At 35.0% G+C, this 21,295-nt stretch overlaps 4 protein-coding genes across 5 annotated transcripts; 2 read left to right on the top strand and 2 right to left on the bottom strand.

The window, feature by feature from the left end:
- The first annotated feature begins 654 nt into the window (after window positions 1-654).
- Window positions 655-5,585, top strand: LOC147552323 (protein-tyrosine-phosphatase IBR5-like). The gene is made up of 5 exons (XM_086669725.1): window positions 655-1,045; window positions 1,741-1,840; window positions 4,520-4,577; window positions 4,676-4,782; window positions 5,023-5,585. The coding sequence occupies exons 1-5, from the start codon at window positions 809-811 to the stop codon at window positions 5,322-5,324; spliced, it is 804 nt and encodes a 267-aa protein (XP_086525851.1). The 5' UTR covers window positions 655-808; the 3' UTR covers window positions 5,325-5,585.
- A 2,054-nt stretch (window positions 5,586-7,639) lies between these two features.
- Window positions 7,640-9,567, top strand: LOC147552322 (uncharacterized). Its single transcript, XM_086669929.1, has 2 exons — window positions 7,640-8,145; window positions 8,779-9,567. Exons 1-2 carry the CDS (start codon window positions 7,725-7,727, stop codon window positions 9,222-9,224), a joined length of 867 nt encoding a protein of 288 aa, XP_086526055.1. The 5' UTR covers window positions 7,640-7,724; the 3' UTR covers window positions 9,225-9,567.
- Window positions 9,568-9,790: 223 nt separating this feature from the next.
- Window positions 9,791-19,014, bottom strand: LOC147552321 (Formyl transferase). Its single transcript, XM_086669928.1, has 7 exons — window positions 18,986-19,014; window positions 13,662-13,863; window positions 12,580-12,945; window positions 11,593-11,704; window positions 11,002-11,178; window positions 10,584-10,710; window positions 9,791-10,195 (listed from the first exon to the last, which is right to left on the bottom strand). The coding sequence occupies exons 3-7, from the start codon at window positions 12,938-12,940 to the stop codon at window positions 10,082-10,084; spliced, it is 891 nt and encodes a 296-aa protein (XP_086526054.1). The 5' UTR covers window positions 12,941-12,945; window positions 13,662-13,863; window positions 18,986-19,014; the 3' UTR covers window positions 9,791-10,081.
- A 608-nt stretch (window positions 19,015-19,622) lies between these two features.
- On the bottom strand, window positions 19,623-21,211 carry LOC147552320 (mitochondrial pyruvate carrier 4-like). 2 transcript variants are annotated; one of them, XR_015237852.1, is made up of 6 exons: window positions 21,063-21,206; window positions 20,546-20,644; window positions 20,324-20,376; window positions 20,155-20,228; window positions 19,741-20,016; window positions 19,623-19,660 (listed from the first exon to the last, which is right to left on the bottom strand). XR_015237852.1 is itself a non-coding variant. In XM_086669930.1 (5 exons), exons 1-5 carry the CDS (start codon window positions 21,115-21,117, stop codon window positions 19,965-19,967), a joined length of 333 nt encoding a protein of 110 aa, XP_086526056.1. In that variant the 5' UTR covers window positions 21,118-21,211; the 3' UTR covers window positions 19,623-19,964. The 2 variants fall into 2 exon arrangements, 1 of the variants encoding a protein (XP_086526056.1); XM_086669930.1 differs by having other exon boundaries at window positions 19,623-20,016; window positions 21,063-21,211.
- Window positions 21,212-21,295: the final 84 nt, after the last annotated feature.

Genomic DNA, 21,295 nt, shown 5'->3' with positions numbered 1-21,295 from the left:
TATTCAATATAATGTTGACTAAGAAGAAAATCTTAAACAATTGATAAATACAAAATCTTTTTATGACTCTCTCTATGACTCTTCTACATCTTCACTCATAATTCACCTAAGTTTTCCTCCTAATGTTTTTAACATCTCTTCCTTCACTAATCATGGAACACCCAAACTCCATTACACAACTAAGTTCTTTCACCTTCATAATTCTTAATTATTTACGATTAATATTTTTGACATAGCATTCGTAAACCGTAGTTTTCTTTTACCTAAACTAACGAACTTATTACGAATTACTATAAAATACTAATGTGTAAATACACCAAAGTTAAAACAAACAATTTTTCATTTTTATAACATTTAGAATTAATATAAAAATTAAAATCAAGCACTTAGAACCGAACTGTCCTCGGACTATCCCAATTAGTGGGTTTCAGACTGAATAATCCGAGGCCTGAGGGGAATGCCAAGAGAGTGATGAAGTAAGAGCAAAATGAATTAGTCGGAGGGGGTTCGAGGCACACGCTGAACAATTCAAGAAAAAAGAAATTAGTCGGTGGCCCACAAGGAGTGCCAAGAAAGGTAATGGGGTAAGAGCAAAAATTGGGGCGCCTTTAGAGACACCCACGTTGTACAGAGTTAAGTCAATCTGTAAATATTATGTTGTGTTAGATTTTTAAGCTTCTAAGATTCGTACCAAAACATCATTGTTTCTAAAATCTTACATCCCCTATTGGTTTACTATTAATTTCTATCAAATCTAGAGAGAGAGAGAGAGAGTTTAGAGAGAGAGAAAAAAAGAGAGAGTTTAACGATGAGGAAGAGAGAGAGGGAAAATCCATGTGGGGTATGTGGGCACTATCACAAGTATGAAGAAGGGGAAATTTGTGGGATTTGTGGTCATCGGCTACCGGCATCAACCGAGAAATTTGGGGTTCAGACAAGTGCGTTTCCGTCGGAGATCTTGCCGGAGTTTCTCTACTTGGGCAGCTATGATAACGCTTCTAGGGCTGAACTTCTCAAAACTCAGGGGATCTCTCGCGTTCTTAATGTAAGTTTTATTCTTTAGGTTTTAATTGGAATCTTTATGATTCTTTGATAACAGGATTAGTAATCGGTTTTGTTCTTTCTAATAAAAGGGGAAGTTTTTATATTGATGTATTGAAGTAATTAATTCAATTATTACTTAATAGAAGTGTGGGTAATGTTTCTTTTCTCATAAAGTTTTAATCTTTGAACAAAAAAGGTCTTGAAATAAGTTTTATTGATTGGACTTATCACAATTGCCCTTTCAGTTAATCAACAAATTAGGTTTAATGTTAGCTGAAAACTAATGGTTTTAGGTATTAGTTTGATTAGAAAGTGATATAAGCTAAGGTTTTTTTGATAAATTGCATTGTGTTCTTGCTCTCTGTATGACTTAAATTTCTACCTTTAGGGAGTTAGGAAAATTAGGTTTTGGTATAGAACTGTCTTCGATCTTCTATTGTATCTTTATGCCACTGTCGGAGCTCTATAATCCCTTCTTATTTAACGCCGTTATTTCGATGCTCTTTATAATTAGATGAAAGGATATTGTTCTTGAGTTGTTTCGATAGGTAAGTAGCTTGCCCATTTCAATTTAGTAAAATTCCTATTTATCTTCCATTTTCGTTTCTCATGTACTTCCTACTTCCTATTGTCTTTCATTTTTTCTTGAGTTTATACTACTCGTACTCATACAATTCTTGGTTCCTGAATCTGCAGACTGTACCTGCTTGTCAAAATCTTTACAAGAACTCATTCACTTATCACTGCCTTCAGGAGGAGAAAATTTTACCTTTTGACGATGCAATCCAATTTTTAGGTATGACATTCCTTTGCTTGTATGTATCACATGGATGGCTTGCTGAATGAGTTTCATGGTTTCTTCTATTTGGTTGTGGGCATCTGTGGTAGTTACCTTGTTGCATTAAGATAACCAAATCTTTGTACCCTCATAAATTTTCGTCATCCTCGCAACTATAGGTGGAATCCTCAGTACTATATGTTTTTCATATATTTTTTTTTCTTTGGTGTTGTATGTTTCTCTTCTGGTTGGATATCTTGTTTTGAGGTTTGCATTTGCTTTTTATCGTCCTTTCTCTTCCTCATTGAAACCTTTGTTTGCATCTATATGATCCTTTTCCTATTTTATTCGTTCGCGGTTAGTGCTTGGTTTATTACTTTATTAGATCTCAGGATTGCTTTAGCCTTTCACCTTTGTCCACTAGCTCCCCCCACACTATAAGTTACCACCTTATCTGATACGTTTTCTTTTCAGAAATGTATTACAAGTATTTCCCAAGTGGTCAAAGTATTCTCTTCCATTCTATATATTTTATAATTTTCGTTAAGAAACAAATCTAGATTGGTAACGCTAAAAATACACAACCTAATTTTTTTTTTATGCAAGTACAAATTATCACACTAATAGAAGTATTCAGATAGGAAACCTATATCATGGGAAATAAAATGTGCACTTATTCTCTTGGTGGATGGCCTACCACAAAGCAAATTTGCTGCGAAATTCAACTAATATCATAATGGGAAGCAGTGTTGAGCAAATAGATGTGCCTAAAAAAGATAAACTGTAGCTCTCAAGAATTAAACCTATGACCTCTTGGTTTTTTGAGTACCCAACTGTCCCAACCTAATGAGCTGTCTGTCTAAGTGTCGACGTCTCAAAATTGGAACTAGTAAACCAGAACCATCAATATGGTACCTTAATATATCATGTAGCAATAAAACTTATTTCAAATAATTTACACTTGTATGAAATTATATATTTACCTATATTAAGTTTTTTGTTAATTTTTTTTCCTGCAATTGACAAATCTGGGGTCTTGAGATATGTGTAAGATAGTGTAGAGTAGATGTATTGGTTATTTATTGTGGTTTAATAGAATACGAAAAGCTGATTATTGATATGATAGGGAGGAGTTTGTAAACACGATCTCTATTCTCTAATCTTGTTAAGATTTTATACCACATTAACTACTATTTTGAAAGTGACTGAGTAAAGCTAAAATGCTTGCGGTATTTCTTTATCTATAAGATTGAAATGTAATGCTTGCCTTGAATTGAATTTTAGCTTTAAGAATTTTGTGTTTACATTTCTAGGTTGTTAAAGATAAGGAATTGGGCTTTAATTTGTATGTCCGATGTTTTATTCAATTGAATGAGAGGAAAAAGGAATCTAAATTCCAATTTGATTTCTTGTTTTTTTGTTAGTTTCCATATGGTTGGCTAATTAGTCTTAAATGAATTCATATAATAGCAATGCTTTTTTAAAAGTGTTTTTCTGCCTCAAGGCAGTAGGCTCCTAAGATGCGAAACAGCGCCTGGAGGCATATGGCTCAGTGCATAAACAGTGTACATTAAATTTTTTTCGTAAATTACCAAATTTTGTGTAGAAAGATCACTTAACATTTTTTTTTTACTTTTGTTATTGTAATCCAAAGTCTTAGATGTTTAATAGACAAAAATAACAATGTGTTTTGGAAATTTTTATTCTAAAGGAACAAGAGCATGAACTCCAAAGCCCTCAAACGGAACAAGAGCATTAAATTTTTCGTTTTAAAAACCCACATGTAGACAATATACGTAATGAGAATTAAAAGTGAACCTATGGATACAATTGTACAATTCATTTTTTTGTTTACAGAAATGGCCATTTTGTGAGGCTTACGCCTCGGACGCCTTGAGGCGTTTCGTTTCAAGGTGTACGCCTAGCGGAGTAAATGCGTACATTTTGTCGAGTATGAAAAAGGCGTGCCTGGAGGCAAGAAGGCACCAAACCGATTCAAGGCGGGCCTCAAGGCGTATGCCTTGATCCATTTTTAAAACATTATTATACGAAGGCATCACCTAGACAATTGTCACATGGCGTATTGTCATTCTGTGTAATATATGCCTGAGATTCACTTCAACGTTTAGTGTGATTCCTTGATTTTGTAACTGACAGCAACTCTTAGATATTCCTCTTACACTGTTTCTTTCTAGATTAATGCATCAAGGTCATTATCTGTTAATCTGACGTGATCTAGTATGTTGCATGCTCTGAAGTTTTGATAATTCAAAATTTTTTAAGGTGAAGCGCAAGATCCATCTATGGTTAGAAGACGACAAGATTATGGGTCAACTTGGCAGTTTCAGCTGACTTATTTGTAGATCTTGCTCTGACCAGAAGTCAAGTTTCCATATAAGAAGTCCACTTTCTTATTCATGTCGTTTATACTTCAACCCCATTTTTCTCAATGTACCAAGTTCTGTGCATTAGCTTATAACCAAATCCGCATCAAGAATGCCTTCACTCAAGAATGCATATCTTGTGGCTTCTTACCTTGTGTCTCGGCATTAAGAAACCTTGTGTTGAAGTTGTTCAAATTTTGATTTTCAAAGTAAATGATTTTAGGCATAATTAAGTATTAATTTTTTTTTCCGTTCCGTATGCATATTCTCTATTTTCCGTCCCACTGAAACTGGTACATATTTGTATTTACAGAACAATGTGAGAAAGACAAAGCTCGGGTTCTCGTCCACTGCATGTCGGGAAAAAGCAGGTTAGTGGTAGTACACCAACTGTTAGATATTGGGGAAGAGATGGGGTTAAAAATTTTCAGTTCTCTTTTACTAAAATTATCACTCTGATTTGTAACAGGTCACCGGCCATTGTAATAGCTTACTTAATGAAATGCAAAGGATGGAGACTTGCTCAAGGTTACCAATGGGTCAAAACTCGAAGGCCGTCGGTGGAACTATCTTCAGGTCTATTTCCTTACATTAGACCTTAAGCATTTAGAATCAATTTCCTATTTAATATCTAAGATGAATTTCCCAATCAATATATTTGTCTTCCTTGACCCCTGGCAAAACCTCCACGATAACCACTGATATTTACTTATTACATGGGACATGACTACACATAGTTGCCATCTGTACGAGATGTTGGACAATATATCCATGTTTTCTTTCCTGACTGTAGAATATATTGTACATGAATTATAGGTGTGTACCAGCAACTAGAGGAGTACGAACGACATATATTTGGATCAGTCGAAAGCAATCCAGTTCCTGCAGTTTTCCCTTTACCTCAAACACAACCTTTTGGGTTTGAGTTCCCAAAAGCTAGCAATGCAGTTCCTGCCTTCGGTTTCAGCAGTTCCCCATCTATTTTTGACAAGGAACCTCTACACATTCCGTCACAAGAATTCGCTTTCGGTGCTACCCACAATGAGAAGACGATTTCTAGCAACAATCCTTTTGGTTTTGACTCGCATGGAAATGATACTGCAATGGATAGCTCATAAGGTCCATTGTAGGATGAAGATGACAAGTTTATATCTGAAGTTTGTACATAAAAGCAGGGTAATGCTCATTTTCATTTGTACTATTTCAGATTTTAATCTTTTGACTTTGTTGTTCACTAGTATGGCGTTGGGAATTGATGTAATTCTGCAACTTTTTATTTGCTTATTTAACTTCTTCAACTATATGAAACATAAATTACCTTGAGAAGTTGTGTTTGGACTTGATTTATGAGATTAGTTTCTGTCACTTTATTAGGTAAATGTTCCCTCTTGGCTCATTCTTTTTCTTGTTATAGTCCCACATTAAAGATATTACGAAGCATCTGAGGTCGTGGTGGATTTGAAATCAGTGGGTTGTCATTGAAGTAATCTACCATCAACTTCCGCCGTTGCCAGATGTTTGATATTAATATTATTCAAGTTATGATTTAAAGCTTCGGATGTCAATGAAACTTCAGATTTGAAGCCCTGATGAAGCTTTGGTTGAAGCTTGACGCTCGGTTGAAGATTCTGCTGGAGCAGAAGCTTTAAATCGAAGCTAGAGAGAAAGAGAGACGAAGATGGTGGTGGTGGCCATGTATTGGTGATGGTGGTGAGAAGAAGAGAAAAAAAATTTGTTGAAATTCGTTGGCGACCGTAGGGCGGCCATTGTCAACGACCTAACGGCAGGGCGGCCATTGTCAACACCCTTTTTCAGCTACCCATCTGATGAGTATTGAGAGATAAATGACGTGACATAAATAACTTTAAAACATATGGTAAATGGGAAAAAAAGTATTAAGTATTAAATTTGAATGACGAAATCATAGTTTGACGACCAAATTAGAATGTAATTGCAACAAAAAAAACTTCCATCATCTAGTAGGGAAGGATTTAGGCTCAACAAAAAAAAGAAAAAGTAGGAAAGGATCTAAGGGCCCCACAAGGGCTTTTGTTTCCATCCACATTGAGTGACAACCTAGCTTTAATGAGAGTTTCGGTTAAAGCTTCGTATTTGACATGGAGCAGTACTTCTGTGCCGTCTAGAAGGTAATAGTTCTGAAAATAGGAGTGAAAAGACAAAAAAAAATTTACATTGTTAAATTTTACTAACGAAATCTTAATTATGAAATCAAGTTAGATCATTAGATCTTTCAACAAAAAAAAAAAAGTTAGATCATTAGACAAACATAAGGTCAAATATTCCAGATAGACATAAATTGGGAGTCTAATTGAGATTCAAAAATAATGTCCTAAACAATGGAAGCGAGCCACATAAGCCTCGGGCATACCCCAGATTTCGGGCCAAATAACATTTCTAACTCTTTATATTAAACAATTCGTTCACATCTATATCATCACCCCTACTGAGTTACAAATAATGTAGTATGGAGTATTAAGTTAGAAGAAATAGTTTTAATTGGAGATTACTTTGAATGTGAACTAAGGGTATGAATAAGGAACAATTAAGATTAGAATAAGAAGCAATAAGGCATCAAACGGTTCGAGTTGATAATTACATTTTTCTTTTTAAGAATTCGACTACTATACGTTAGTCGTTACAAGGCCTTGATGCATCATGAAGATGTGATAAGCACGATAACCGCCTAATTCAAACCAAGAACTAAAGAGGCCTAAAATCCAATAAGGAAAGAGACTTAAAATCCGACAAATTATTACATTATTTATAGCCTAAATTACATAGGATAAATCTTGATGACAAACTGCTTCTACTGAAGCTCGATCCCGCGACCTCATGGACTTAAAAGAGGTGCCCAACCGTTAAACCAAAAGGTGGTGAACTTGATAATTTCATTTTGACATACCGAGATTTACATAACAAATTTGGAAAAAAAAAATTTAGAGCGCAATACACAAAATCACATTTATTACATTAGCAAACCACCCAAAACACTAACTTAAAAAAATAGAGTTATTCTCTGTATATATAACTCAAAATTAAAAGACATAATTACTGATAATTATTTACTCAACCAAATTCAAGAATAATTCCTTGAGAAATGCTTTTTATACAACCCTAGGTGGTGTATCATGTATGTATGTAGTCAAGAAAGATTTGTTAAATGCTAGTAGTAATTAGGTCTAATTACATTTACACCCCCTAAAATACAATGAACCTTAAGGGTTAATTAAGAATGAATCCAGTCATAAAATCGCCCACGTTCGTTCATTTTAACTGAAGTATTGTCCACATTCATTTTTAAATATCGACTCCCAAAAATACATTGCTAACGTCGTTTAATCTCTCTCTCTCTCTAAACTTTTTTTTACCGGACTTGTCTTATAAATAACAAACATCCTTCTATCAATTCTTTACTCCCATAACAATATCTAGAGAGAGAAAGAGAGAGAGAAATAACAGAGGAGGATTCTAGTGAGAGAGAAAAGAAGAAGAAGAAGATGATGAATACTTATCCGATTAGGTTTAAAAGAGTTACGGCATCGTTTAACGAAGTCATTGCTCAAACTCGTTTCTGCGATGGAACCGATCATCACTTTCCTGATGACTCTACTGAGCTTTCTGATCTCATTAATTCATTCATTGAGAGAAGAAATGAAGAAGAAGAAGAAGTAGAAGAAGAAAAATACAATCGAAAGAAAAAATTCAACTTATCGGAAAGTTATTTGTCAATTTCAGAGATGAAGAAAATGTTGAGGAATTTGCTAGGGAAACCATTAGGTGTCACCGAATTGGATGAAATTAAAGAAACGATTCGTGAAGAAACAGAGCTGGCTTCTATTATTATCGAAACAAATTCCTCATCTGAAGGGTTTAAACGTAGTTTGGTGAATCGATTGCGTGATCGAGGTTTTGATGCTGGTAATTCCTATAAACTAATCAATTTAAATGTCTCATTTTCCATTTTTATTGTGAATTTTTTTTTAACTATATTGTTTGGTATATTTGGTTTGAAAATGGGTGCTAAAAGGGTGCCCACACACCAATAACTGATGTGCCGGACTCTCATTGGTCTTGTCGTTTTTTTCTCCACAAGTCCCACTGCATTAGTTTTGGGCCTGTGGTAAAAGTAGTTGTAGTGTAAATTGGGTCCGTTGGGCTAGCAAATGCCAGCACAAAGGAGCCACAGGCCAGTCCGGCCGTTGAAAGCTGACTTGAGGTGGGCCACATGCTAGTGTGGCCTGCCAATAGCGACCTGAGGCGGGCCACAGGCTAGTCCGGTATGTCAAAAGTCTGCTTGAGGCGAGTCACTGGCCGGAACCACCCGCTATATAGCCAGACGGGCCAGGCAGACGATTCCCATATGGCTTGGCCCAGACCACCAGGCTCTTCGGCAGGGAGGTCTAAGTTCGAGTTGTGGGCTAAGGCAGGCAGGACCCATGAGACAGTAGCTTTGACAGGCCCCCAACACTAATTTCTCTCTATTGTTCTAACATCTTTAGATTCTCAAAAGGAAGTGGTTGTTTAACATTATACTACATTGTTCAATTTCAGGTCTTTGCAAGAGTAGTTGGGACAAAATGAGTGGCTTCCCGGCAGGCGAGTACGAATATGTTGACATTTTTGTGGACGGGACTCGTTACATAATTGAAGTAGCACTTGCTGGAGAGTTCTCGATAGCTCGACCTACAAAAGAATATTTATCGTTATTGGGGGAGTTTCCTAGAATATTTGTAGGGAAACCGGATGAGCTAAAACAAATAGTGAAAATAATGTCATTAGCTGCTAAAGAGTCGATGAAGAGTAATAATATGCATTTACCACCATGGAGAAGAAATGGGTATATGGAGGCTAAATGGTTTGGTTCTCATAAAAGACTTACTAACGTTGGGATGGCAAAGAAGATGTGGAATGCCGGTGGAAGGAGGTCAGAAGGGATAGAGCCGTCGACATTGGCGACGTATCATTATTTCCGCAGAGGCGAAGTCGTAGGAAATTAGGGTGAATTAGGGTCGAGACTTGATATAGTTGAAGTAGTTCAGCTGATTCTACCTTGAAGTAGTGCCTTAAATATGGAAGTTCCAATCCAGATAACCACTGTATAGTTCTCCTTTGATAATGCTAATCGATTGAGGACTATATTTTAAGGAGATGAAGAAGAACCATAATCGGCGTTTTGGGAACTGCTAATCTTTCTCAAATTTATTTAATATATCTAGTATGGAGTTCATGAGTATGTGTAACTATAGGCTTACTATAGAAGTATGTAAAGAAATTGTAATACAGTCTTTTTGGTTGTTGATCGAATCTATACTTCGTTATATCATCACCTTGGCATGGCACTTAATGTTGTTGATCTTTTTTTTTGTTTTTGTAATTTATTTTGATTGGTTTGCTATTTTTTTCTTTTACAAGATTTAGAAATTTAACTAAATTTTTCTTAACAGTCTTGTCAAGTCAAAATATTTCGGTCGAAATGACCTAAATATTTTCATTTTCCATGTCTATAGAAACTTCCACGAAGCCAAAACTTCATTCATTGGGTAGACAGACGGATAAGAATCTATTTCAAACAACCTATTCTCCTTAAATAGTTTCATTCATTTAAAAGAAGTTCTAATCAATCTCTATATTAAGAACAACTTGTGATAATCAAATTTAGTCCCACTTTTAGGGAAAATAGTAAGCAATCCAAAAAGAATCAACAGATAAGAAACTATCTTCTTAGCCCAAATTTCCATCCACCAAGAACCCAATTCTTTTGCCTCTCCTATACGTTTTGATACTCAAAAGGGTAGATATTGAACAACTGCAACTTTGATCTTAACTTGGAGAAAAGTTGTGGGTACGAAGACATTTAACTGTATTTCTTCGGGTCTTCTCTGTCTCGGATGAGAGGAACGCCATCTTCTCTCCAAATTATTCTGTCTTCACAGAGTGCCTCTGTCACTTCCACATATAAACGATGTTCCTGAAATACAATCGCTGTTTGAAATTATAAATGAAGATGAAATAACGTCTCAAACATAAGGAGTTAATTCTTCGGTCGTGACATCACTTTGGGTTAGATTACCTAGTTGGCTAATCATGTTACTAATAGAATAACAACTCTACTGTGCCTTCTCGGCCTAACCACTGTGGCTAGAAATCAGACAGTTCATCTTTTCTGTGCACATCTTAAGGAGGTTAGTAACTCGACACAAGTATTTTGGATCAAAACTTGGGCCCATGTGAGGGATAGAGTTCAAGAACAATCAATAGAATAATCACTTTCGTATTAGGAGATTCATTTCTACTATAAGAAAGGTAAGATATATGGATGGTAAGAGTAAACAAAATATGAAGTTGTGTTTCATTACCTCATGAAGGACCCTTGCAGCCAATGCATCTGCAGTGTCATTAGCCAGAACAGGGACAACTGCTTGAGCAAGAATTCGACCCGTGTCATAGTGTTCATCGACAAAATGAATGGTCGGACCTGAATACCTGAAAGGTGATGTATAAATTTCTTTTACTAACTGAAATCTTCCGGAATTCAAAAACAAGTAAAACAAAGAACAAATTCAAATACCAAAGTAATTATATATTAGCGATAGTCTTGGTTTCAAGCTCGTTTCAAACTTCAAATGACCGTATAGTTCAAAAGATCAGAATCACAACGTACAACACCGGCCGTATTGTAATAGTATAACAAATTCTCTATTAAATGAAGAAGAATACAAAATAATCAGATAAATAAAAAATAAAACAAGAAAGACGCGTGAAATTTGAACTTACCTAGCTCCAGAAGCAATAACAGCTTTATGCACTTTCCTACCGTAGTAACCTTTCCCCCCAAAGGCTGGAAGAAGTGATGGATGTATGTTTAATATGGATCTCTGATAGGCTCGAATCAAGTCAGCAGGTATCAGCTTTAAATAACCAGCTAGCAGGATAAAGTCAACCTCGAATTTCCTGATCACATATAAACATTCACAAGTGTTAGCCCAAACATTGTTATATTGCTTATTTTTTTCCTCGGTGTTGTTTAAGAGCTTTTTTCCGAACTTGTGAGCTCAGATAAGGAGTGAAGGAGAGGAAACCTTAATGAGTTTTTTTCTTGTACGTTTATCTAGCTCATTGCCTCATAATTGCAAGGACTGAAACAAATGAGATAAATAATCATTTTCTAGGAGTATTTCCAAATCACTTGATTTTTTTTCCTGCGCAGTGATTGAGTTTTTCATGAAGAATCCAAGGTTTTGATTAGTCCAAGTTTCAGTTGACATTCCAGTCAGGATGTTACCTTGCAAAACAAAAATAACGGAGAAAAAAAAACAGAAATCGGAAGAGAAAAAGCCGTTTTTGTAAAAATACAGAAGAACCCACCTCAGAGTATTCAAGAGGTCAGCCACCGATAGTCCCTCAGAGGCATTTGAGGATTTGGGGAACACAATAACTGGGATACCATTGTTTCTTGCATATTCAGCTCCTCCACAATCTTCCATACCATAAGAACAAATATAAAATTCACAGTTAAACGACTGCATTACTTCTACCAATCAAATATGAACTTTTACTTTTAAAAATCAAGCTATCAGGAAAACAATTAGCTACTTCATAGCATGAGAAGCCATAAGAGGTTTCTTCGAATTAATTTACTCTATCTAAGAGGAAGAAAAGAACCCGCTGATCCTAGTAGAGATAGATACAATTTCTCTTAAGTATTTTTATTCTGGTTTAAGAATTTCTTTTTCTTTCACAATTCTCTTAACAAGCATGAAAAAGTGACCCTTTAATGTCTATAAATGTCCTGCTTCACCTAACGAAATAACTAATAAGAATCTACAAGGCATCCTACATTGATTTGAGCCTCTTATTCTTCTCTCGAGTACGTAGTTCAATGAAACAGTGAATGGTCAGAACCTTGATTTAGGAATCAAATGTAGCTCCCTTAGGTTAAAAACATCAAAACTCATAGCCCACTCCAAAAACTCAGAAATCCAACTTTCTAAGCCTTATCAAATTGAAAATTTCTAGTTGTATATAAATGCACTCTTGCCCACAAATTGCCTTAGAAAACCTTTAACTTAATTTTTCCTACTCGATGTCCCAATTAACAGTTTACCCCTACAAACAAGATTTGAAACATTTCATTGTCTCAGACACAAGCATATCTTAACGATACTGGGATTTTAAGATCACAAACATTAGATGAATAAGAACAACCAAAAACAATTCTTGGCCTAAAGTAAACCGGAATATTAAACACCAATCAAACAATTATAACAATCTAAAGGCACCAGAAGCATTCTCTTCTGAATCTTTATACTACTTTGTCTAATTCTGGAATCTCAATAGAGAAAAGAAGATTACCAGGTTTATTTGTGACTAAAACAGCAATATCACCATGAACAGAACCTCGAACAATGCCCTCATGAATTGATCGAAAATTAGACCCTCCACCAGAAACAAAAACAGCCAACTTTTTCCGTCGAATCTCAATTTCTGAATCCTCTTCCTGAAGACTAATAACATCTCTCCCAACACTATTTCTAAATATTAATCTCTTTTCAGCTCTTACCCTTTGTGAAACAAGCTTCACTGAATAATGGGTTCTCAAAAAGTCAAATTTTTGGGACGTATTGAGATTTACGAAGAGTGATTCCTTGGGTTTTCTAAGAAGTGATTTTGTTGAGATTGAAGACAAGTGGGAGAGCAAGCTTTGAGCTTCCATTAATACTACAAGCACAAAAAATCAAAACAAATAAAGTATATTAAGAAAAGGGGAAATCTTTCTGCAAGGAAGGGTGATTATTATCCAAAACAATTGTTATATCTTGGACGGAAATCAACAAAGAAAGTCGGTGGAGATCAAAAGAAAATATGGTTTTTCTAATGACGAAGAGATTGAGAAACTGGCTATCAACTTCACCCCTAAAGGGTAGGGGACGGGGGAGGAGCGCACAAAAATTAACAGAAAGTCATACTTGATGAGCGCGCAAAATGGTTTTTTTTCCCCTTTTTCACAAAAAAATTGAACTTATCTGAGTTTCCAACTTATAAGAAAGTAAGAATCATAATTTGTAACATGGACTAATTAACAAAATGTGAACTTATCTGAGATTCATAACTTATAAGAAAGTCAGAATCATAGTTCATAATTCATAATCATCAATTGATTGAAGTCTTTAACTTGCAATTTCTAATCTTCAAGTGTTCTTCAAACAAAAAATTTAAAGAGGAATTTCATCAAACAGTTGGGCTACATCCAAAACCATTTCCACAATTCTCAAAAAGACTCATCAATTCCTTGATGAATTCCTTAAAAGGGAAGCAAAATTATACCTAAAACATAAGGATCAATAATCTCCATGAGTCAAACCATTCAGATTTTAGGTTCTTTTACAAATTACACAGCAAAGTGGTTAGAATCAAATCAAGTATCAAGTACTCACCAGAAATCTGAGTATCCCAAATGCAATGTTGGACTATTCCAAAATTAAAAGTTCAACCGAATCCTTGAGAGAACAAATGAAGATTCAGGATAAAACCCTAGTTGCCCGGCAGCTCGTGGACAAAGATTTGAGAGAGAAAGTGGAGATTAAAGATAAACCCTGGTGCTAGTTGCTCACTAAACTTGCTTTGCTCGACTCATCCCTGCTGTTGTTGATTTTTTTTTTTGAGTTAATTCCTATATGGCCCCCTACTTTGTGACCAGCTTCCTTTATGGCCCCCTACTTTGTGACCAGCTTCCTTTATGGCCCCCTACTTTGTGACCAGCTTCCTTTATGGCCCCCTTTTTTTCGTAAATTCAAATATGGCCCCCTATTTTCATGGAAATGTCCTAACTACCCTTCCTTTAAATTTTTTTTCAAAATAAAATAAAAAAAACAAACATAATTCCACCTCACTTCCCTCTCCACCACTTATCTCTCTCCACCTCACCTCTCTTTCCCAATCATCTTTCTCTCTCCACCTCTCCTCTCTCTCTCTCACCACCTCACTCTATCTCTCTCCACCTCACTCTATCTTCTCCAATGAAGGTCGCCGGCCGGAAAATTTTCCGGCCGGCGACCTTCAACCTAAAAAAAAAAAAATTTTTTTTTTTTTTTTTTATCTCTCATCTCCCTCTCTCTCTAAAAACTCCGGCGAAGGGGGTTCCCTTCGCCGGAGTACGGGTCTGTTGAAGAACAGACCAGATCGGGTCTGTTCTTCAACAGACCCGTACTCCGGCGAAGGGAACCCCCTTCGCCGGAGTTTTTAGAGAGAGAGGGAGATGAGAGATAAAAAAAAAAAAAAAAATTTTTTTTTTTTTATAGGTTGAAGGTGGAGAGAGAGATAGAGTGCGGTGGAGAGAGATAGAGTGAGGTGGAGAGAGATAGAGTGAGGTGGAGAGAGAGAGAGGAGAGGTGGAGAGAGAAAAAGGTGAGTTGGAGAGAGAGAAAGATGATTGGGAAAGAGAGGTGAGGTGGAGAGAGATAAGTGGTGGAGAGGGAAGTGAGGTGGAATTATGTTTGTTTTTTTTTATTTTATTTTGAAAAAAGATTTAAATGAAGGGTAGTTAAGACATTTCCATGAAAATAGGGGGTCATATTTGAATTTACGAAAAAAAAGGGGCCATAAAGGAAGCTGGTCACAAAGTAGGGGACCATATAGGAATTAACTCTCTTTTTTTTGAGTATTTGAATACAATGGTGAACACAATAACTGTCGAAATACTACGGTCGAAATACTATACGACGTGATGAATCCATCCATACGACGTGATTAACACAATAACTGTCGAAATACTACTGGTTTAAAAATCATAAAAAATTAAATCTATATAATAAAATAGGTTGAAACGTGCTGACTAGGACAAACCAATGATAAATCTTGGTCGTTCGTTTGTATCATGATAAATCATGGCCTTCCTTACGTAACTCTAATTTATTGATAATGACATTGGATGTTTAATTAGGGTGGCCAATACGCGGACAACCGTTTTTCTTATATGGACAACTATCTTATGTGAACAACGCAAAAAAATTAAATTTTTATATGGACATCAGTTTCTAAGGGGACAACTCTCTATTATTTTCACTCAAGTCCTCTTAGAATCAGATGTATTATTTGATGACCTCTCTCTTTCTCCATAAACCCTAGGTTAGTTTAGTCTTCATCTCTTCTATTACTTGTTCTTCATCATCACCCAAATTTCTAGAGAGAGAAACTCCTTGGAGAAGCATTGGTGGTTATGACATCAAACAAAGGCAAGGGAGTTGTTGTAGAATCTCCCCAAAGACAAAGGTTAGAACTCTAAAACTCTAAAACCAACCATTAAGAAGAAGATGGTACTGATGGCAGAGAAAATTAGAGAAGATGTGGAAGACGAAGATGGATCTGTTGGTTCCGACTCTGAAAACGATGGTGAAGAGGAAAATAAATCTGGTAATTCGGGTTGTGCAAAAATATGGCATAACAGAACATCACTTGCGACGAAAATCTGCCATAATCAGAAAACTTGCCAGATTTTCGTCGCAACTTAGCTTCTGTTGTGCAATATTTTCGTCGGTTTTCTCCGAAAATACGGCATAACAGAAGCTAAGTTGCTACGAAAATCTGGAAAATTGTCCGATTTTGCCAGATTTTCGTCGCAAGTTATGTTCTGTTTTACCTCATCAATGTCATTAATGCCTATTATAGAAACGCCCGGAAAAAATTCTTCAGGTGCAGATTGAGGGATTTTGTCTTCTTCATCCATCTAGGGTTTGATAAAAAAAAATGGTAGAAACTACAGTTTACTTTTCGTAGAAGTGAAGAAAGAAGAATAAGACTAAGAAGAGATTTTGTCTTCATCCATCTAGGGTTTGATAGAAAAAATGGTAGAAACTATAGTTTACTTTTAGTAGAAGTGAAGAAAGAAGAATAAGACTAAGAAGAAGGAAGAAGATGAAGAAGAAGAAGACAGTTTAGGTTTTCAATCTTTAACTATTATTTTTGTTAGTAGTCCACAAGTTACTAATTATTAGTATTTAAGACTTTATGGAGTTGTCCCCTTATCAAATCAAAGTCAACTAAGTCAAGCATAGTTGACTCGCATCAGGCCCGAAAATAGTTGTCCATATAAGAAAAACGGTTGTCCGCGTATTGGCCACCTTAATTAGTTATAACTATTCTATTGGACGGTCAAAATCATGGCATTACTACTATCTTTTTGCTTATGACCGTTTCGAATCCACACTTCATGCAAAAATTGGGCCTTTAATGCCATGGAATATGGTGATCCTAATGCTAATTAAGTTGCAATATAATTTATTAAGATTTGAGTAAGAAATTTGATGTAGACTTGGACGGTCAAAATCATGGCATTACTACTATCTTATTGCTTATGACCGTTTCCAATCATGGCATTACTACTATCTTATTGCTTATGACCGTTTCCAATCATGGCATTACTAAAATGAATCCCATGTTTAATCCCCTGCCGTTAGAATATGGAAGGTGGGGTTAAATTTTAATGAAAAGAAATTAATTGCCTTTAGTTGGAAAAATTGATTAGAAGAACATGGGATCTTCCCCCCAAAAAATCGATGCATCCATTCCCCTTCCTGCCGTTACCATCTCTACCCCCTAATCCATTCTTCCACCAGACCCTATCTATAAAGGCCAGACTCAGAAGAGATCCTCAAAGTCCATTCTCAATCCACCATTAGAAGATGAACATTTAGTGAGAGTCTTTATCTCGATTTGTGATGGCGAAGCTTCTTTTTGAGGTTGTTACATTTTCTATCTCTCTCTATAATGTTTTCTCTATCTAAAGAGCAAAGTTGTGTGGGTTTTTTATGATGTACTTTCACTTTTAAATTTTGCAAAAATCTCCAAGGACGAATTCTTCAATAAGTTACCTCTCTTTTATGGTTGGCAATTACAAATGGCACTATCTGTATTTACTTCTATATATTTAAACCAATAATTGTCCAATAATCAGAATTTTCTTCAGTGCTTCATGGCTATTATTTGAATAACTGGTTATGTTCTTGAATTATATTTTTATTGAATACGTGGTATATCTACCGAGCTTCAAATACCGGACCTGTTTCGTTCAACAAACTTCCCTTAGTTACTCGGTTTATTAAGGAATATGCACGAATGATTTTTGAGAATCCAATTACGAAACATGTACTGACATATAATCAGATTTTTCTTTTCAACATTTTGAATGGTTGAATGAAGGTCTTTGAAGCTTTGATAATTAAAATTCTCAAGTGAATTTTCATTTTGGAATTATTTTATAATTGCAGGTTATCTATGTTCGCGTCAAACTCGACGATGGAGTTGTAGGGATACCACATTCGGGGTTTTTTAGCGTCAAGGGAGACCATCTCAGTGTGTTTTTTCTCTTAACTTTTTCACTTTGATTTCTTATTTACACTTCAAAATTTTCATGATGTAATTCATTTGCATATAGATTATTCTTTTACTCGGTAAGAAAGATGGCAAACAAGTACTTTTTCTACAATTCAACAAAAAAAAAATTACTTTTTCTACAATGAAGTCACGTATCATAATATAAAAGTTGGATTCCTTTTACTTATTTAGACCAACTTATTTTCATCACTTGGGTTTTGCCTGCCATTATGTTTTTTTATCTTAATTACGATGTAGTCTATTAGGCATTCACAAATGATTTTCTTGAAGGCAAACTTACACCTTTCTACAAGTCGAATCCTATGCCGAGATTGTAAGTTTTTAGTCCTCATTTTTCTGGTGATTCACTTGACAAAATAATTTTATACTTTTCCCTTGTTTCTTTCGTGAATGAGCACAAAATTATGGACAATGGAGACATATAGATAGTGGTAGTGAAAATATTCGATAAGATTGTGTATGAGTCAAAGAAAATTCTTCTTGAGACATCTGACTATCATTCTTCCCGATGATTCATATTTTTTTTTTACTTAGCTACAATCTCATTTGATGAATTGGCATTGATCCATACGAATGCACCACGTTGTGAATATTGCATAAAGTCATATTCGACATTTCATATTTCAGTTTAGCTTATTCTATTGTGGGAAAATGTGTTTAATGAAAACAATAATACTTTTTGTCATACTAATGCATGTTGATGGGTTCCCCGCATTGTTTTTACCCCCTGCAGGAAATTTAGTGAAGGAATTGATGTACCAAAAAGAGTAATTAGGGAAGTTACTTAGAAGTCGCATTTTTGCTGGGACAAAGAGAAATTTCGTTGAAATTGTCGAAAATCTAAATTACCGTGCTTCAATTCCTTCCAAGAGCGTCAACACTGGATTGCCCAAGTACTGGATAGTGTTTGACATAATACAATTTTTTATTGGATAATTTGCAGTGCTAACAAAAGGAAACAAACAATTAACAACAAGACAAACGAATTATGCTTTGTTATTGTGTGTCTCACGTATGAATCTTTTCTTTGGAATTGAACCTATTCCTTATCAAGAAAAGTGCAAATTTGTCCGGTTTTGGTGATTTTTTGAAAAAGTGATGATACATTGTCGATGAAAGTCGGTAGTTGCCTCCGAAGAAATTGAGAAGAAAATTAAGTATTTTTATATGAACTTCCATTTCAATCATGGTATTTGTTATATACTCAATGATCTCAGTCGTGCCGAAGGCACGGGTTATATTTAGTAACTTAAAATGTACAAAAAAATATTTTATTTATATTTAAGTTTAATATTCTTAGATTTGCATTTTCATGAGAACGAATCCGAGATCTCCGCATTGGCGCATTCTCACTTACCAAATGGGCTACCAGTTGTTGTTGTCGATTTTGAGAAGTTGGAGCAACTAAAGAACCCAAAATGCCCATCAACTTTTAAGAAATTACGGAGACCGAACATCAAATTTTTCATAATCCTATGGCTGCAACCATGGTAGTGGAAGAAGAAGAGTAATGATAGAAAACAAGAAAATAGGTAGACTCTGGACATAAGATTTTTGTCTAGAATCTGCTCAATTTTCTTGTTTCCTAACATTTTTCGAAGTGTAAACTTCACGCCCAAAGAGTAACAAAAGAAGAAAGTCAGTAGATATCAAGAGAAGATACATTTTTTTCCCCAATGAATAAGAGATTGAGAAACTGGGTTTGAACTTCACACCCAAAGGGTAGCAGCAGAAGAAAGTAGAGAACCAAAATTTTTGTTTATAAGCACTCCTCGTTAAAGAATCACTCCCATATATCAGTTAGACCTAACGACAAAGTTGACGTCGTAAAATTGTTTGTTAAGTTCAAACAAATATGACTTAATTAAATAACTGCCCCTCCTCCTTTATCTTCTCATTCAATTTCTTCTAATTTCTTTTACATAAAGTATACTTGACCTGCTTTCTGGAACTCCCACTTGAACCGCATGTGACAGAAAGAAGGGTTTCACAATACCTTAACATTATATCAAAATAATGATTATATAAAAGAGGATATCTAAACCTGCATGAATTATTGGATTCTACTTTGTTATCAAGAGTTAGTTTTTTATACCATAGATCATTTTTTTTTTTTTGTTAAACAAGATCATAAGTAATTTACAATTTAATTTCACTATAGACAAGGATATAATAGAGCTTCTTGGTTCCATGCAAACTTTCCCAACAAATACCAACTTATTGTCAACCAAAAGCAAACTATTTGTAGTCGCACAACTGAACTACATATATTTCCCATTGCAAAACAAAAATGCAGCCTTTTTTACATGAACTTCTTCTGCTTTGTTATCAAGAGTTAGTTTTCGTGATCATTTTTCTTTCTCTACATGAACTTCTTCTGTCTCGGCGTAGTAGTCATGCCTAAAAGTGTAAAAAGATGAAGCCATTAATATTACCAGAATGAATGATAAATTTCATTGTAAAATGTCAAACGCCTCAGTTTTTTCAAGTAAACAACAACAATTAACCTTTAATAGAGATGTTATAAATCTTGTATACCTGATTTTGCGAGAAAGTTGATAAAAGCCGGTTATAGACATTGCGGAACTTACGCTGAGAAGCAACAAATTTTTCTGAAACAAAGCATAGAACATTCAGACTATAGGCATTTTTGTACTTTTTCTGTTCCCCAAACAACATCGTTAATGTAAATAAAAAATTTCTTTACCGGTATTACTATCGTACTATATCGAGCCCAAATTACACCCGAGCATGCGACAGCTGCAGAACACAATACAAATATGAAATATGCGTCGTTTAACTGGTTGATATCGTTGAATTTTTCATTGACTTACATTAACCTCAAGTGTTTTTCCTTAACTTCTTTTTTTGTTTTCTAGAGCATCGAAAACGAAAAAAGTAAAAGAAAACCAAATAGTAGGTAAGTTACCTAATTGTTGAGGATATGAGATTTGTTCAGGCGGATTTTTAAAATCAGCAATATTTGCTATGCTTATTCCCCATTTAAAAGCCGGAGCCCAAAAGAAAACTGCATTTAACATACAAGATAAATAGTCACAACTAGATATGCAACAAATAAATGCTGGGAACAAAATTAACATTGGAAAAAAATTATAGTTCATAGAATAACTTCTCCAAATTAGAACCATCTTAACCATCATGATAGTTTGATTGACTCTTATAGTCTTATTTCAGATACTATTTCGAAACTAGTTCATCGTTTTGTCAAAAATGGATTAATTGCATAAAGATTACAAAAACACAAGGTCAAACTTTTAGATGTTCTCGACAAATCAATCTCAAATCTTCAACTATAAGCAGAGTCATGTGAATGATACATATTAAATTTTCATTTTACTAAAAGAAACGTCGAAAGGAGGTAAAGTATAAGACAGGGAAAACAAAATAAGTACAAACAGAAATTAGAAGATGGAAAAAACACAAACTGGTTTTTGGCCCGGCAGGATGGTTCCACAGACTTTTAAACTTCCCACTCGCCATTAATATCTATTTCTCCTCTCTCTGTGTTTCTTTTTCTATCTCTTTAAACTGTTTCAAATGTTTGGGTCTAATCTCTTTTTTTTTTAAACAAAAATGAACAAGTTGAATGGAAATTTCTATTGAATGGAGTAATTTATTTGTTTGACTTAATCTATAGATATGAATTTGGCCTTCCCAA

This window comes from Eschscholzia californica, unplaced genomic scaffold (assembly GCF_041429995.1).
Source record: "Eschscholzia californica isolate CP2 unplaced genomic scaffold, dmEscCali1.0.p SCAF_3, whole genome shotgun sequence".
NCBI classification, from domain to species: Eukaryota; Viridiplantae; Streptophyta; class Magnoliopsida; order Ranunculales; family Papaveraceae; genus Eschscholzia; species Eschscholzia californica.
This window is presented reverse-complemented; position numbering and strand designations above follow the sequence as displayed.